The following is an 18,129-nucleotide window of genomic DNA, read 5'->3' as shown; positions in this document are numbered from 1 at the left end:
ACATTCTACAACGAACAAAAATTCACTGATTATGACACAAATTTACAATATGAATACGAATAAATGACATACAATCAATCAAAAAATAACTAGCTTCCAATGTACAGAAATTACTACGCGCTATACGTTACCTAAAATTGCATCACCAGATCTTGGAACGGCAGGAGCCATAGATCACACTATGCAGGTATTCTATAGATTCAAATTCATGTTCGTAGTTATGAAATTTAATATCGACATATATCCAATCACGTACACAAAACTAAGACAAATATACAAGATATACAGAAATTAGGACAAATAGTAAATAAAATGTACCTGGACAATTGACGGAGAGAACAAAAGAGTAAAGTCCGGGGTGACGAATTTTAACTAAGTTTTTAATATCCGTTAATGATTAGGACTGTCCCCGAAACTTTGGCATACTACGGGGATTTCTTACTTAACACGGGGACGAAATTGAGACTGAAAATTGTCATTAGAGACTAAATTGGGACACATTTATGCCATTAAGAATGAAATTGCAGTTTTTAAAATACAGGGATTAAAATGGTAAAAATGAATAAACACAGAGACAATTTTGAAAATTTTGTCTTCTTAAAAAGATTAACAGGATGTTTACTAGCAAAAACATATCCAAACATCAAAAATAAAGTATCGAACTTTCTTGGGGAAAAAGCATTCGACTACTTAGCTCTCATTCTTCTTTCAATCCGTCACTTCATCTCACACATAAAATCATCACACAACAATTTCAGCATCAAATTCGGCTAATTAGGGTTTCAATTTTGACCTATCCACAATGAATCCTGAATCAAACAACACTAATCCTCCCGCTAGCGCTAAAGAAGAAGCCGCTTTGAAGAAAGATCAAAAAAAGAAAGACGAAAAGAAAGACGAAGATCTCGTAAGTATTCATTTCAATTAGTTTACCAGTTCTTTCATTTGATTGATTGTAATTATTGTCACTAATTTTTCTTCAATTAACATAGTCTGAAGAGGATTTGGCTTTGAAACAACAATTGGAGCTGTATGTTGAACGAGTTAGCGACCCTGATTTAGGGTTACAAAAAGTTGCCCTTGAGAGCATGAGGTACTAAATCAATGATTTTTTTTATTTTTTAATTTGTGTGCTGAATTTGAAATCGATGATTTAGGGTTTGCTTTATCGAGATCCGTTACGCAAAAAAGGGAACTTTTCATTATTAGACTGTCTATTTAACTACATGTATGTATATTTGTGTATTGATATCAAGTTAAGGAATTTAGGTTATGTATGATACTAATAAGATTTGTTATTTGTTTATAGGCAAGAAATTCGCACGTCAACCAGCTCTATGACTTCAGTTCCTAAGCCATTGAAGTTTTTGAGGCCGCATTATCCAACACTGAAAGCGCATTATGAGACGATGCCAGAGTCGGACTTAAAGGTATTTCTTTTAGTTTGTAGCATCGTACGTTACCATTTTTGGTCTCTACGATTCGATAGAGTATAGACTTAAATTGAATCTTTTGATGCAGAAACTGCTTGCAGATATTCTTTCGGTTTTGGCTTTGACAATGTCTGCAGAGGGTGAACGGGTAAGACAACGATGCGAATATATTAGTTTGTGTTAAAGCTTGTTTTACAATATGTTGATTGGTTTAGTTGTTTGCTACTGACATATTTCTTATTATTTTTTATATTTTTTTATATTTCAGGAGAGTTTGAAGTATCGGTTATTGGGTTCTGAAGGTGATATTGGTTCATGGGGTCACGAGTATGTTAGGTAATTGTTTTGTTAAACCTTAACATATGCTTCGTTAGCTACAACTGACAAAATGAATCATATAAGGCTATGTAAGCTTGTATGTGACATACTAATGCAACTTTTCATTCATCTTATATCTTATATGTTTTGTAATTTGCAATTAATAGATAGATTTTTGGGATATTTCTGTTACTTGATTACTTGCTCTGAACATTTGTTGTGTCATCTATACAGGAATTTGGCTGGTGAAATTGCACAAGAGTATTCAAAAAGAGTGGTACTTTATCTATCTCGGCTTTATCATTTTATTATTACCCTATTTCATTTATTTAATTGCTCTTTTCTATATTCGTGTTATTCTTAGCTCTGTTGTTTACCGGTTTTATTTTTATTTTTTTTTATTTTTTATTTCTTTACACATTACGTATGCTTATATTCAACTTGTGCCTATTCAGAATGAGGAAGTAACCACAGATGATGTAATAGAGCTCGTGGAACAAATTGTTGCTTTTCACATGAAGGTAATAGCCTTTGACTGACTGACTGACTATATTTTTGACTTTATTTTGTCATTTGTAATATTATTTGTTTTTATATTTTCTTATATTACTTTGCCATTGCAGCATAATGCTGAACCTGAAGCTGTAGATCTCTTAATGGAGGTATTTTTTTTTCTTCTACGATTGTTTTCATATGTTGATATACCTGCTTATGAAGATGAATATTGATTTCAAGTTGAATATATTCAGGTTGAGTTTCTTGATTTACTAGTAAAGCATGTTGACAAGACAAATTTCAGAAGAACTTGTTTGTACCTAACCAGTTCAGCAAGGTATACTATTGAGTTCAGATCAATTTTCATTTATGTGTGACTTTAAATTTTCTTAAGTTTATCTAAATTTATTAGTTATCCTTTTTTTTTTGTGTGTGTGTGTTTTTTTTGTTGTTGCAGGTACCTCCCTGGACCAGATGATGTGTCTGTTTTGGACATTGCTTACACATTATACACAAAATTTGAAGAATTTCCTAGGGCACTTCAGATTGCACTGTACCTCGACAACATGCAGGTTTGCAATTATTGGTTATGTGGATACTTTCTATTTGATCTGTTATCTATAACCTGTTGAAGGAAGATATATTTTTACTTTATTTTGATTTAAAACCGACACAAGTAAAAACATATTCTTTGGATTAAGTGTTGGCCACGATTAAGATTTTTTTTTTTGTTTGATGGTTTGTCTTATGATACTTGATTATATGTTTTTTTGGCAGTATGTGAGGCAGGTTTTCACTTCTTGTCCCGATCTCCTACGGAAGAAGCAATTTTGTTACATTCTTGCCCGACAAGTAAGTTTTAATCTGTTTAAGCTGTGTTTCGAGTTCTCTTATTTGGATTTGATGAGTTAAACGGTTTTCTGTTTTTTATTTACAAAGGTGAAAATGAGACTTGTTTTCTTAAGTCACATTGGTATAACATTCTCAAGTTTTTTGCAGGGAATAAGTTTCGAGATTGATGATGAAATCTGTGACGATGATGACGATAGGGAGGCGTTGCAAGAAATCGTCAACAGTACTAAACTAAGTGAAGGCTATCTTACTCTTGCTCGTGATATTGAAGTTATGGAGCCCAAATCCCCAGAGGATATATATAAGGTTTGGACCTATTAAACCGTGTTCATATCAATCTTAGTTTTATATCTAAGAGTGTTTTAACTTTGTGTTTCATTCTTTAGGCACATTTACTTGACGGGCGAGCAAGTGCTAGTGCAAATGTTGATTCGGCTAGGCAAAATCTGGCAGCAACGTTTGTAAATGCGTTTGTGAATGCTGGTTTCGGTCAGGTAGATTGTTTATTTGGACATTAGAATGTTTATATTTAATGATGATGTAATGCTTTTGCCACTAATGTTTATTTTTATATTTAAGGATAAATTAATGACGGTTGCATCGGAGGCATCGAGTGGAGGATCTTCTGGAAATTGGCTTTTTAAAAACAAAGAACATGGGAAAGCAAGTGCTGCTGCAAGTTTGGTATGTAAAAGCTGTTCTATTTTTTATATTTAATTGTTGTATAACTAAATAAAAACATTGATTGGGTATTAATTGTAACATGTGTATACGATTTCAGGGAATGATCAATCTTTGGGATGTCGACACGGGTCTTGCTCAACTTGACAAGTACTTTCATAGCAACGATAATCATGTGATAGCTGGTGCATTGTTAGGAGTTGGTGTTGTAAACTGTGGTATCAAGAATGACTGTGATCCTGTGCGTTTTCCTCATCCTTCTTCAATTTAAGCAGATTCTTCTTTTATTTTTCTTTCTTTGTAATATAATATTGGTGTTTCACGCAGGCCCTGGCACTTTTGGCTGATTATCTGGATAAAGAAGATTCTTCTATTAGGATTGGTGCCATAACTGGTCTTGGCCTTGCGTACGCGGGCACTCAGAATGAACAGGTCTGCTATCTTCCTGTTTTTTTTTTCTTTTCCAATTTTATATTATATAATAATAATCTGTAGCGTTTGTTCTTTTTTGAGTATATATAACTAGATGTCACTATATTTCAGATTCGGGACAAACTTACACCGATTCTTGGAGACCCAAAAGCGCCACTAGATGTTATTGCATTCACCGCAATTTCTCTAGGTTTAGTATACGTGGGTTCGTGTAACGAGGAGGTTGCACAGGCAATAATTTTCGCTCTTATGGACAAAAGTGAGTCGGACTTGGGAGAGCCCCTCACTCGATTATTGATTCTTGGTTTAGGTCTTCTATACCTTGGGAAACAGGTAACCAAAAAAAAAAAAAAAAAATAAAAATAAAAATAAAAATAAAAATTCTTTTTTGAGAACAAATGTATTATCTTTTAGCACTCACCCAATTATTGACTTTCAATGTATGCTTAAAATGTTTTAGCAAGCTGTAGTTGACATTTATTTATCATTACTTAACAGGATAGTGTAGAGGCTACTGCTGAGGTGTCAAAAACATTCAACGACAAGATCAGAAAGTATTGCGATATGACCCTGCTTTCTTGTGCATACGCTGGTACCGGAAACGTTCTAAAGGTAATATGCTCTCAAGATTTTTTGAATAAAGGTGTAAACTTTGACCCGTTAAGGTATGATTGGGTTGACCCGTTTAAGTGTTTTTCCCATATAGGTACAGCACTTTCTTGGTCAATGTGCCCAGCACCTTGAAAAGGGTGAAACTTTTCAGGGTCCAGCTGTGTTGGGTATAGCTATGGTTGCAATGGCTGAAGAACTAGGTCTCGATATGGCAATCCGTTCTTTAGAGCATCTTTTGCAATACGGGGAACAGAATATCCGAAAAGCCGTTCCGTTGGCTCTTGGTCTCTTATGCATTTCAAACCCAAAGGTGACAATAACTGCTTGTACATCAGCTTATTTTTGGTTATATGTGAATTACTGTCGTAAAAGTTGGCTCACACGTCGGTTTGGGTACCCACCCCATTTCGCCCAAAAACGCCTAAAAAGTCTGTTAACGCTAAAAAGTGGGGTCAAAGTCGGGCCACGTCAGTCAACTATAGTCAAAGTTGGTCAAAATTTAATATTATTTACAATGACATTGTGTCCCATATCTATGTTTGAAATATATTTATGCCTTATGTTTAATATATTTACGTGTAATATATGTGATTAATTTATTAGTAACTGAAAGTCAACATTGGTCAATTCCCGACTCACGACTTTTACACTGATATGATCATGGGTCAAAGAAATCAGAAATAAAGTAGCAGTTAAAACAAGTATGATTGTGCTTGAGTCTGCCCACGTTTGCCATGTTATCACTCTTGCATGTTTGCTTTTATTTAGCATATTAATTAAGCCATTTGCATGAGTAATTAGTAGCTTAGTAATATTTATTTTAGCATGTTTATTTGTAGCATTTAGTAGTAGTTGGATAGCAGTAAGAATTCTAAGTTGGAAACAGTTAACCATGTTTGCCAATTAGTGCATGTAGTAGTAGTAGTAAGTAGTAGTAACCGTATTATTTCAGTAGCATAAATAGGTAACATCTGTTATATGAATGAAAAGGTTGCTTTAAGCAAAAGTCTATTTCTTAATCTTGTTTCTTGAGAGATTGACCATCTCGGTCAGTTTTATCATTGGAGTTCGCGGTTGACTCAATGAAAGCACCAAATGATACAGTTTATTTGAGTCAACTGCGATCTCCAATGAGAAAGACCGATTCGAGATGGTCAATCTTCCCAAGAAACAAGATTAAGAAATAGACTTATGCTTAAAGCAACCTTTTCATTCATATCCGTTTCATATAACAAAAGTTACCTATTTATGCTACTGAAATAATACGGTTAATACTACTTACTACAACTATTATATGCACTAAATTAGCAAACATGGTTAACTGTTTCACACGTAGAATTTTTACCAGCTATCCAACTACTATTACTATTAAATGCTACAAATAAACATGCTACAATAAATATTAATAAACTACTAATTACTCCAAATGACTTAATTAATATGCTGAAAACATACAAACGTGCAAGGGTGATAACATGGCAAACTTGGGTAGACCCAAGCACAATCATACTTGTTTTAACTGCTACTTTTTTTCTGCTTTCTTTGACCCATGATCATATCATACACCCTTGATGTGAATACCAATACTAATCTTATTTTCTTACTTTTTGTTCATTTAGGTTCACGTTATGGATACGTTGAGTCGACTCAGTCATGATGCTGATACGGAAGTTGCTATGGTAGGGTTTAATTATTGTAATTACTATTATTACTTAAATAAATTTCATTCAATATATGTGAATAACACTCTGAATTTATTAAATGGTTTTACAGGCAGCAGTGATATCTTTGGGGTTGATAGGCGCAGGAACCAATAACGCTAGAATTGCCGGCATGCTTCGTAATCTTTCAAGCTATTACTACAAAGAAGCCAGTCTTCTTTTTTGTGTAAACATCTCTCATCTCTAAATGCCAACTAAACTACAAAAGTTTATCTACTGTGTTTGTGTGAACTTTCAGATCATCAATTAATGCAATATTTAAGAGATTTATTTATTATTATTGTTGTTGTAGGTTCGAATTGCACAAGGTTTTGTACATATGGGGAAGGGTTTAATGACTCTTGCTCCCTACCACTCGGAACGATTCTTACTTTCCCCGTAAGTTGACCTTACATAACTTTTTTTTTTTCCTTTTTGATTGGCAAAATTCGTTTGTACGGTATTCAGACTCGTATTGTCATATTTTGTTGCAGGACGGCCTTGGCTGGACTTGTAGTGCTACTTCATGCATCTCTTGATATGAAAGCTATCATCTTGGGAAAATATCACTATGTTCTCTACTTCGTCGTTTTGGCTATGCAGGTTTGTTCTATACCTTGACCACGGGTCGAGTCAAAGATCAACTTGGGTTGGGTCAAAACAGGCCAGTTTCTAAATGGGTCGAATGCGTTGTGTCGAGACCATTATTCTTTAGGTGGCTACATGTGTGATGTGTCAGACAAGTTGCATATAAGTTATAACCGGTCATAAAGGTTTTAAGTTAAAAAAAAATGAACATCGAAAATGTGTTTAAATACATCCGACTTTACCTGCTTGGTTGGTTTGTCATTTTTCCACTTTAGCCAATCTCTTTAAGTTGACGTGTCTGACATCTAAATGGCAAACTTTAACCATAATTAACTTGTGTATAGATAAGATAAGTTCACCTTCCTTTTCGTTTTTATTCTTATAAAATTATTATGGTCTACTAATATTTGTGATTATTCAACAGCCTAGGATGTTGTTGACCGTGGATGAAAATCTGAAACCTTTATCCGTACCAGTTAGGGTAGGACAAGCCGTTGATGTTGTGGGTCAGGCGGGTCGGCCCAAGACCATCACTGGGTTTCAGACCCATTCGACCCCAGTCCTTTTGGCTGCTGGGGATAGGGCTGAACTTGCTACAGAGAAGTAAGTACACCCACATCTTTTAATTGCTTTATCCTTTTGAATTTGAATATTTATGTATTCTTATGATTATGATTTGTTGTGTATGCAGGTATATTCCTCTGTCTCCTATTCTGGAAGGATTTGTTATTTTGAAGGAGAACCCAGATTACAGGGAAGAAGCCTAGACACACCAAGTGGGTTTTAATGAAAAATCTAAATTAAGATACTCCCAGTGGGACACAGACACGCCTGATGTTAAAGTTGTATCTTATTGGTTATGTAGCTTGTGGATTTTTGTTGTTTATGTTGATGTTCAAATTATGCCCGATGATGTCAAAATAGATTTACAAATTTGTTCATGAACTGAGCGGTAAAGCTATTTGGCATCATAAACATGTATACACTCTGTTTGACTATGTTTTCTTCCAACAAGGTAGATCATTCTCTAAATGTTTGTATTTTTTTCTGCTCTGCTTTGCTGGTTAATTTTTAATGGAACAAGTCAACAACTAAAGTATTTCTTCCTGATGGTGGAAGCATTTGTATTTGCACCATTAGAGTCCAAAGTTATCCCACTTCTATTAAAAATATTTGTCAAAAATTTTATTTAATTTTGATAAAGATGCATGCCAATTTACTGCTACTGGTATATGCATTTTGTAAAGAGTGTTATGTTCTTGATCATCTTGTATTCACATCTCAAAGACATTCTTTGGTATCTGATACTCTTATAAGAGATCTACGAGCGTGTCGTTCAAATTGATTACTCTGGTAATCACAATTTTCTGTATTGCTAGTCAAGTTTATCCATTTGAAAGGCTGATAACCACAATAAAAATGACAAACTCAAGGAACACAATGAAAAGAATCAATTGTGAAACTGAAAGTATCTTATTTGCTCATATACGGCATGTAGCCAACACGAGTACATGGCGAGAAATAACAGAATATACAATATACAGAAAGTGTTCTAACCAAATAACTGAACCAAACAACAAATTCAGGAACTTGGCAATTCTATCCACAATTTTGACAAGAATCTGAACATGAAACTAGATTAGGTGGAAAAGAATCAAGAATTCTTGATCGGGGAAGTACGTAGCATAATCAATTTAGAAGATGGAGGTAAAAACAAAAGATTACTGCCATCTCAGGACATGCCAAAAGAAGAAATGCAGAAATTGACTAAAGTGAACCAAGGTAAGGAACGAGCTTTACATTTTTCAAGTTATGATCCTAAGCATTCAAGAGGGAGTTCAGATTTTGCTGCTGGATTAGAATTTCCGTTGGTAAACAATAATGATGGTGCATATGAAATTGAAAATAAGAAGTATGCACATAAGATGTTTTATGAAATGCACAAAAGAAAATGCTTCAAACAAGAGGACACAATCGAACAATATTATGATGCTTTTCGTTCTTTGTATAGTGAGATTTGTTTTGAAGAAGGGTATGTTGTTCGTCTTTTTATTTGGCGATTGCAACCGGAAATCAAAAAGTGGGTTAAGGTGTATCAACCCAAAAATCTTTCGGATGTCTTTTTTTGTGTGTGCCTAATTTGCAAGAAACGAGTAACAAGCTCATGAAATAAAAAGGCCAGTTCACCATTGCTACCTATTCCTAGTCATAGAGTTTCAAGGGAATTGAATAATGGTAAATCTTCAATTATATATATATATATATATATATATATATATATATATATATATATATATATATATATATATATATATATATATATATATATAAAATTGCTACCTATTTGTCCTGAGCTTCGCCCTACTGTCTAAGGTACGTTTTCTTTTTCCCTTATATATATATATATATATATATATATATATATATATATATATATATATATATATATATATACTTTTTTTTTTCATACACGGTTCTGTTAAGCGAGGCTTAGCAAGCGTCGATTTATTGGCGACTTGACTACCGCTTAGAGCCTAAATTGAACTCCAGGCACGATGTAACACCTATGAAAATTTGATTCTACCATTCTCATGGCGTATCTGTTTATTTTATTTTATATTTTCTTATGTATTATTACTATTTTTTATATATTTATTTATTTATCTCATGCTTTTTTTCTTTTTTCTTTTTTTTAATTGTTTTTTCTCATTCTTCATGGCCGGAGGTCCCCTTGAAAGCAATCTCTTTACCCGACGAATAGAGAGAGGGAGGACTTTCTCCGCTCTTGGGAGTGTTTAACTCGGGGTGGAGAAATGATTTCTCTTTATTCTAGGATAGAGGAAGGATTGTCTACATACCGCCTCCCCCATACCCCACTCATATGGGATTGGGTATTGTTGTTGTTGTTGTTCAATTGTAAGCAATAGTTGTAAAATATAAATTGATCATCATCAAGTGCAAGAACATGAGCATATCTATAATGTCAATGGTGCAAATATTCAGTCACAACAAGGAAGCCACAATGTGCAGGTTGCTGCAGCAGAACAAGGAAGCCTCCTGCTCACACATTTTGCCCATACGTTTTAGCGAGTGAATAGATTTGGACTGCTTTTGAAAAAAGAAAATGCTAAGGTTGTAGATACAATCGAATGGAAACCAGAACTTATATATTTGGCAAGTTTAATGGAAAATAAGTTGCATATGATTATGTTGCTGATCTCTTCATGAGCTTCATTGGGGTTGCTTTGATTGCAAATGATTCAGAATCACATTAAAAAGGTTATTGCTTTAATAATAATGCGAGGCTCTGCATCATGAGATGCTGTGACTTTTTTTTTTTTCTTCACATTCTTTATGACATGTTTTCTAAGCGGGGAAGATTGTTATGTGCTCATATATGGCATGTGGCAACCACGCTAGTACATGGCAATACAGAATATACATAAACTGATCTAACCAAATAACTGAACCAGTAATAGTCGTTAGCTAGTATAAGTACTAGTTTCAATTGTAATTATAGGTAGCTTATAATTTGTGTGTTTAGAAACTTCCTTCTCCCTTTTATCTCTGTAAATCATTTGACTATTAATCAAAGTCAATTCCATTGAATTCAACTCCAATACTCATTCTTTTCATTTAGTTTTCAGGTTGAATTTTTGGTTGTTCTCCAATTTTTGATCAAATCCAAGAAGAACATATCAGAGTAATAAGAAAAAATCACACTCAAACAAGAGGCAGTTACAACTTCAAAATACCAACACCAATCCGTTCGACACTTGAAGAATTTATCCGTTACATATGAAAAGAAACAGAAATGGATACTAGAACTTGAAAACAAGATAACAAAGCACATCCCAGTTTTTATCTCAACTGAAAACAGGCTGACGTAATTATGAAAACCCTGGAGATTGTTTTACAATCTTCATGCCACTAGGTCCCACCTCCTTTCATGGCTGAAATTCGAAAAAGTATCAAAAAGTTTAATAACTACATTTATTTTTTCATAATAAGCAAATGTTTTTTTCTAGTAAGTAAAAGAGTAATACCTGAAATACGTCTCTATCAATAACGTTCATAGGGACCCGAACGATCACGATCACGGTTATATCTATCGCTTCCCGATCCTCCACGGCTGCCAGAATCCCTGTTCCGCCCACTTGACCGGTCACCACTCCGGTCAGGACCATGGCGGCTGCCGCCACCATATCTATCATCTCTACCACCATACCTGCTACCACCTCCTCTTGAATCATCTCCAGATGTACATTCTCTAGCAAAATGACCAGGTTTCCCACATTTATAGCAGTCACCACCGCCACCACCGCCTGATCCCCGCCCACCGCCGCCACCATAATCACGGTCTCTACCTCGGTCCCTACCCCTGTATCTGTCCCCACCACCATCACGGTCTCTGCTAGAACCTTGATTTGCTTGAGCTTTATCTACTGAGATATTACGTCCGTCTAAATCTATTCCGTTCATTTTTTCAATTGCATCTTCCATAGATTTTTCGTCATCAAAAGTAACGAATCCGAACCCACGTGATCGTCCAGAAAATCTGTCCATAACAACCTGAAATGAAAAATAAATGTGAACCCCATTGTTGGACAAATTGCTTTTTGCAAAGTTGCTCATATTAGATTGGTGACAGTTACCACTTCTAACTAGTCGATAATTCTATAAACGGATAAACGGGTAAACGGATATTTTCTCAGTTGGGGGAGTATTTGTACTATGATTTACGTGGACTAACCAGGTTATCCCGTGTCTGTTTCTGACCCTTTCCTTGAGGTTTGAACCTAAGACCTCTTGTGAGGATATCAAGACCCCACTGGGCTATCTTTGGATGGTTTAGTTTAATAATTCTACGTCATCTATAATCAGGTTCAGTTTTAAAAGAGTAAATCCACTATTAATAATATACATCTTCATTAAAATTTCTATTAACTGTTGTGCAGGAAAAGTAACTAAAATACAAGCATGTAGATTCTATCATACCAAGTACGTGTGCGTGTGGATAGAGTTTACCAAATATAAAGCAAATTTCATCTCTGAATACCTTTGCATCTAGAAGATGGTCAAACTTCTTAAAAGCATCTTTCAGATCTCTGTCAGATGTTGACCATGAAAGATTGCCAACAAAACAACGATACTCGTCCTGTTCAATCATTTTCAACTGAACAAACAGATATTACATTAGTAAAACTACACCAACTTATAAAATACATGTTTGATTAGAAAAAGGCCAGATGCTGATTAAGAGAATTAAATGTGTGTTTGGGAGGTATTACATTAATAAGCTAGAAATTTTTGGCTAATTTTAGTCCTCGTCTAATATAAGCTTACTAAGTAAGCTCATCCGAACACTATAATCGGAGCTTATTATATAAAAATAAGCTAATAATAAGCTCAGAGAAATTAGCCCACTAAAACACCCCCTACTTTCAAAAATTAAAAAGAAAATAATCAATAAACATCCTATACACTAGGCGAAAATGCAAGGATATATACCAGTGTATATTAAGAATTACATCACATATACGGATAAATAGTTCGTAGAACACCTAGCACATAACTTGAATACGATATAACTCATAGGCTCAAGAGATTTCATTTTTTTTTTTTTGGGTTAATATCGAGTTGAACACAAGCCGGATTAAATCCTTAAATCCATAAATCCAGTATATATACGTTAATGATTATATGAAACAGAAGTACAGACATAGCAGCAGATTACCAAATATTGAAAATTTAGACCATAAAAAAATGCTAATCGTAATATCATAGATCAAATAATACACTATGAGGATATGTAGATATGATTGTAAAGTAAACAAATTGAAGAGCTTACAAGCTTTTTTCACACACACTATTGTGTGTACTGAAGCGAGAAAGAGTGTTGTAGTTCGTTTCACCCAAACCCTAACCCTAATTTTGATTTAAGGTGTACAGCTCAATTTTTGGTGGAGAAAGTTAAAAAATTAGTTGTAAAATATTGCAATTTATACCCCTGTAGTTTTGTATTTTTCGTTTTATGGTCCCTTTATATATCCAAGTGAGTTTTCAATGTGATACTACTACTCAGTAGCTTCCTTACTTCATAGGGGGTGTGTTTGGATAAAGCTAGCTGGAGCTGAAACTTATAGTTGTAGCTTATAGGCTAGAGCTGGAGCTGGAGCTTATTTTTAAAGTTGGTAGCTGGAGCTTATTATATTTTATAAGTGTTTGGTAAACAAGTTGGAGCTTATTTTGCAATTCATAAGCTCTATTTTTTTCATAAGCTACTAGAAGTAGCTTATTTTTCTAGAGCTTATGATTTTCATAAGCTCTACTTTTTATGTCTACCAAACAAAGCTTATTACTTGGAGCTTATTAAAATCATAAGCTCCAGCTCTCATAAGCTTTTACGCCAAACACACTCCTAAACTGAAAAAGTTCACACTATTAAAAACTACAGTTTTGAAAAGCAAGAAAGATTTTATTGATTATGTATAAGATAACCATTAAAACCTAGTTATACGCCGCCAGTTCTGATTAATCCAACTAACGGAACGTTTATATTTTACTGATTGTAAATATATGATATAGACGACGTTAGATGACTATATGAAATAATCAAAAATAAATAAAAGATTATCTATAGTATTAAACGTATGTTTATATAAAAGAAATTTATCAAAATAAACCATTCAACTTTAAATATATGGTTCAATATTTTATAAATTTAAGAATGGCAAAAAAAAAAGTAAATACTTTGTAGGGAGAATTTAAACAGAAGTGTATCACGTTACTTTACATGGAACAATTCTTCAATAACAAATTTAATGCCTGCTAAAAAATTACAGAAATCAAAATCTTTGATACAAAGAAATTACACTTTAAACCTTCTAAACTCAAACCAAATCTCATAATGATTAAAAAGTAAACTATCATGTGTATGTTTTCCCATATATTCAAGCCCTAAACTTTTAAGCCTCTTACTACACTCATCACCACCCAATCGAGAACAAAACTTCACATTATGCGAAACGAATATTCGCCCATCCAAAGGTTTCAATCTACCAACCAATCTTTCTAATCCAACCCAAACAAGCTTATCAGGCATATGAAGAAACACAGCACTAGCATATATCAAATCATATGTAAAACCCGACCCAAATCTTTCAAAATCCATATCTTCACCTTTCAAAATCATAGGACGTTTTTGAAGTAAACCGTGTGCAGGTAGTTCGTACCTAAACGCAGCCATAAGAGAAAGCTCGTCTCTTTCTAAACAGTGAAAGTGTTGTGGCATTAAGTAACTGATGAAATGTAACCCGACTCGAAGGGTCCCACAACCAATTTCAAGAACACGTGATTCAGGGGCAATTTTGGAAGATTCTGCAAGAAATTCAAATACGTCTCGTCCACCGGCCCACGGCTCACCGTAGTTACTGTGGTGCTCTTCCACTAAAAGTTCACCAGGACAGGGGAAAGAAGTATGGTTATTTGCTTCATCTTCTTCGTAGTGTGATATACCTTTGTACCTGGTTTATTTACATTAAATGTTTTTTAGTGTCCGTAGATGCAAATTGAGAATACAGAGGTGCATTATATATGTAAGAGTGTATATATATATATATATATATATATACTTATATAGACACCAATACCAAACTAACAAAAAGAAAAAAACTCATTACATGATCCATATACATACATTCAATAAAGGTAAATATACACAAAACTTGAAGCCTAGAGATAAGCTTTTGGTTTTACTTAATGAGCCCATATCAGTCTAAACTCTAAATCTTCATACAACTAACTACTGTCATCTCATTATTTTACTTGATTTTACTAAGGCCCTGTTTGGATCACGAAATCCAATGGGATTCCGGCGGAATTGGAATTGAATTTAGACACACCTCATGTCAAAATTGAATTCCAATTCTGTCAAAATCTCATTGGATTCCGTGAGCCAAACGGGACCTAATTGTTTCAAACGAACTACATACGAGCTGCTACATTATTCTATTTATTTAGTTATTTTTCTTCATAGTAAGTTGCTAATAAGATTGGAAGACATAACTGCAACTAGAAGAATGTAAAAGAAACGTCTGTATATAAAGTTACAAAAATCAAACTTTTATAACAGATGCATACCTACATATAGGATCCATACTAAAGGTAGAAGATTTGAATCCAACTTTTAGAATCATAGCTACAAAGTTACATTTTTTTGGGGATTTTGAATACTTAATCAAGATCCCTAGCATTAAACTATAACTAGCCCAGTTTTTCATTCTATTAATTATATATATTTTAATTTAATCCATTTTTAACAGTAAACTTCTAAATCCAGCAATACTAGAAGCGGAAGTAATCATAATAACTAAGTTTAAGTGTAATTTGGATGACAATTGGCATCAGCTAGAGTTAGTTCATAATAACTAATTTAGTAGTAACTCATCCTATCTTAAAACCCTAATTCATAAATACTATTGCAAGTGTAGCTATTAGTAAAAAAAAAATTATATTATAATAATAAATAAATAAAAAAAGGAGAATTACTGGATTAAATCCTGGAGCTGTTGAGCACGAGTACGAGGATTAATGCCTTTACGAAGAACATTATCTTGCATATGAAGTCCGTTCAATTGGATCTGAGTTTTAACCCAATTTATATCATCAGATGTTGCTGAAATCTGATGATTTAGTGGCTGTTGTTGTTGTTGTTGAGTGGCTGGAGTAGGGGGACAAGAACAGGTGGGAGGGGAATTTGAAAGTGAAGAAATGAGGAAAAATAGAAAGATGCCGGCGCCGGCGACGGAGAGAATTAACGTCGGAACGGTGATGACTATGGCTTTTGGAGCCATAATAATCAGTTGTGTTATTATTCAGTCAGTCAGTGAAAGTGTAGAGAGAATTACATTAGCCATAAAATACTACGCACGTCTTGGTATTTTTTTATTTTTTTTTCTTTCAAATAGATGGAGCGATCTAAAACCCGAAAATTCGTAGTTCCTTTGATGTCTTGATTCGTTACGTTTGGTTATGTTTTTTTTAGTTTAGGTGTTGTGTTGTGTTGTGTTGTGTTGTGTATTTAATGTGACTCGGTTAGAGTTAACTATATCTAGTTGTTTAGCGAGCCGTTTTGTTTGAATTAAATGTATCGGTTTTAAGGTTCCTTCATTTATTGATGAAGGTATCTTAATTCTAATAGTAATCGTCTTAGATCAAACGAGGGGTGTGAGAGTGTTTCACTGGGCAATAAAAGAAACGAATGAATTTGAAAACACTAAAATAGAAAAATTACTTTATTACTAAAATACCCCTCCTCACGTATGTGGGATTGGGTCTGTTGTTGTTGTTGTTGTTGTTGTACTAATATACCCATGTGTATACGGCCTTGAAACTGCGAATTTTCACAGGAAAAACAGAGTAATTAAACAATGTCCACAATTAGTATAGTTAGTAATTTAGCTTGTTTTTTTAGTTTAATCATAGCGTATACGTATATGGTAATGAAAATCGAGAGGTCATTAGCGTAGTGGTATCGTGGTGACCCAAGTCTTGTTGTGGACATATTCATGAATTATTGTACATATTCGTGTAATGAGTGTGTAAAGTTGTCCTTAAAAAAATATTGTAATGAAGAAAATGTGAATTTCTATTGTCAGTCGTCAATATTACTATTACCATTATTGCCGATGCTACATACTTCAGTTGGTAAGTGTGGGGGCATTTTGCCACAAACAAGCAGAGGCCAGGGATTTGATTTTTGCCGCCCCCATAGCCATAACCGTTGAGCGAGTCAAGTATGCCCCCATTATAAAACAGGCAGTCGATTGTGCACTGGTACGGGTTGTCGGTTATCAACCTTTTTGCACACAAAAAATATTACGGAGTAATATTATTGCATTTGATTTTTTTTTTTTTTTTGCTAAAATAAATATTACTATTAAAATTAGAAAATCTCCATCAATAAATGAAGGAACCTTGAAATCTATACATCCAAACCGATCAAAACAACTCGCAAAAAGTACTATTATTGCATTTGACGATTCTTTGTCATATGTGCGATTGTGAAACGACTCCAAACCGTTTAATTAAAAACCGACTAAATTTTTTTTTTTTTTTTTAAACAGAAGCGGCGCACCATCCAACAGGTGCGGCGCTTTTGTGACTCAGGAGCGGCGCTTTTGTTGCCAAAAAGCGGCACTTCTGCCGACTGTTCGAAAAGACCACCAGTTACTGACCAGAAGCGGCGCTTTTACTCTTAAAAGCGGCGCTCTTGCACCTTAATGTTGCAGATTCGAAATTTGACTAAGTGTCATTCCAACCCAATTACCCAAACATAAGTTTACACTCCAAGAACCCAAACCCAAGTTCATTATGACACAAAATATCACCGTTTACACATATTTGTCTTACATAACCATGACCAATCATTAGTTGCAACAAAACGACCCGTTACAATTAAGGTGACAATTTCGACCCAATTACACCAAAATAAAGGATTAAGACTCGACATTCTAACCCAATACCATGAGCATGATTCCAGGGATTTTACCAAACCCCAACCCACATCCAAATCCAACGCTACTCCGTCATAAGCCAACTTCTAGCAACCTAGCCAAGCTACTAGAATTCTCCAATACAACCAACAGTACCTATACAAAAAGGTAAACAACGAGGGAGTAAGCATGGAGCTTAGTGAATACAATAATTATACATATACACATATAATATACTTACTTGCAGACACTTACACAAATACTGCATACGAGCTAGCAATTCTACAACCATGCAATCACAATGCATAAACTAAATATTCGCATTTCACAATAAGCTAACATCGCTAATAGCATATAGTTCACAATTTAATATGCTAATACAAAACTCACACAACCATGGTTAACCATAAATACAAGGGAATGGTACTCGCGAATGACCATCGGTGTTCACAACAACCATTAGTGTACAACGACATATATCACTAACACCTGGGTGGTATCGAACACCCGAACTTTAAACCC

The 18,129-nt window shown here is 34.3% G+C and overlaps 3 protein-coding genes across 3 annotated transcripts; 1 reads left to right on the top strand and 2 right to left on the bottom strand.

The window, feature by feature from the left end:
* The first annotated feature begins 644 nt into the window (after window positions 1-644).
* Window positions 645-8,173, top strand: LOC139840049 (26S proteasome non-ATPase regulatory subunit 2 homolog A-like). Its single transcript, XM_071830273.1, has 25 exons — window positions 645-907; window positions 993-1,093; window positions 1,310-1,430; window positions 1,522-1,581; window positions 1,702-1,769; window positions 1,986-2,028; window positions 2,207-2,272; window positions 2,375-2,413; window positions 2,501-2,583; window positions 2,704-2,818; window positions 3,024-3,098; window positions 3,246-3,404; window positions 3,485-3,592; window positions 3,678-3,782; window positions 3,880-4,020; window positions 4,107-4,211; window positions 4,323-4,544; window positions 4,710-4,823; window positions 4,918-5,133; window positions 6,443-6,502; window positions 6,597-6,710; window positions 6,837-6,922; window positions 7,018-7,126; window positions 7,536-7,714; window positions 7,803-8,173. Exons 1-25 carry the CDS (start codon window positions 803-805, stop codon window positions 7,876-7,878), a joined length of 2,670 nt encoding a protein of 889 aa, XP_071686374.1. The 5' UTR covers window positions 645-802; the 3' UTR covers window positions 7,879-8,173.
* A 2,636-nt stretch (window positions 8,174-10,809) lies between these two features.
* On the bottom strand, window positions 10,810-13,056 carry LOC139840109 (glycine-rich RNA-binding protein RZ1A-like). Its single transcript, XM_071830335.1, has 4 exons — window positions 12,963-13,056; window positions 12,171-12,287; window positions 11,158-11,683; window positions 10,810-11,064 (listed from the first exon to the last, which is right to left on the bottom strand). The coding sequence occupies exons 2-3, from the start codon at window positions 12,279-12,281 to the stop codon at window positions 11,174-11,176; spliced, it is 621 nt and encodes a 206-aa protein (XP_071686436.1). The 5' UTR covers window positions 12,282-12,287; window positions 12,963-13,056; the 3' UTR covers window positions 10,810-11,064; window positions 11,158-11,173.
* An 894-nt stretch (window positions 13,057-13,950) lies between these two features.
* LOC139844071 (uncharacterized) lies at window positions 13,951-16,031 on the bottom strand. Its single transcript, XM_071834285.1, has 2 exons — window positions 15,662-16,031; window positions 13,951-14,637 (listed from the first exon to the last, which is right to left on the bottom strand). Exons 1-2 carry the CDS (start codon window positions 15,964-15,966, stop codon window positions 13,983-13,985), a joined length of 960 nt encoding a protein of 319 aa, XP_071690386.1. The 5' UTR covers window positions 15,967-16,031; the 3' UTR covers window positions 13,951-13,982.
* Window positions 16,032-18,129: the final 2,098 nt, after the last annotated feature.

The sequence above is a fragment of the Rutidosis leptorrhynchoides genome, chromosome 4 (genome assembly GCF_046630445.1).
Source record: "Rutidosis leptorrhynchoides isolate AG116_Rl617_1_P2 chromosome 4, CSIRO_AGI_Rlap_v1, whole genome shotgun sequence".
Classification (NCBI taxonomy): domain Eukaryota; kingdom Viridiplantae; phylum Streptophyta; class Magnoliopsida; order Asterales; family Asteraceae; genus Rutidosis; species Rutidosis leptorrhynchoides.
This window is presented reverse-complemented; position numbering and strand designations above follow the sequence as displayed.

Coding starts and splice junctions, on each gene's coding strand:
- LOC139840109 (XM_071830335.1), bottom strand. CDS start 12,281: ATGATTGAACAGGACGAGTATCGTTGTTTTGTTGGCAATCTTTCATGG. Junction 11,684..12,170: donor ACCATCTTCTAGATGCAAAG/GTATTCAGAGAT, acceptor TTTTCATTTCAG/GTTGTTATGGACAGATTTTC.
- LOC139844071 (XM_071834285.1), bottom strand. CDS start 15,966: ATGGCTCCAAAAGCCATAGTCATCACCGTTCCGACGTTAATTCTCTCC. Junction 14,638..15,661: donor CAGCTCCAGGATTTAATCCA/GTAATTCTCCTT, acceptor TAAATAAACCAG/GTACAAAGGTATATCACACT.
- LOC139840049 (XM_071830273.1), top strand. CDS start 803: ATGAATCCTGAATCAAACAACACTAATCCTCCCGCTAGCGCTAAAGAA. Junction 1,770..1,985: donor TGGGGTCACGAGTATGTTAG/GTAATTGTTTTG, acceptor TCATCTATACAG/GAATTTGGCTGGTGAAATTG. Junction 7,127..7,535: donor TCGTCGTTTTGGCTATGCAG/GTTTGTTCTATA, acceptor ATTATTCAACAG/CCTAGGATGTTGTTGACCGT.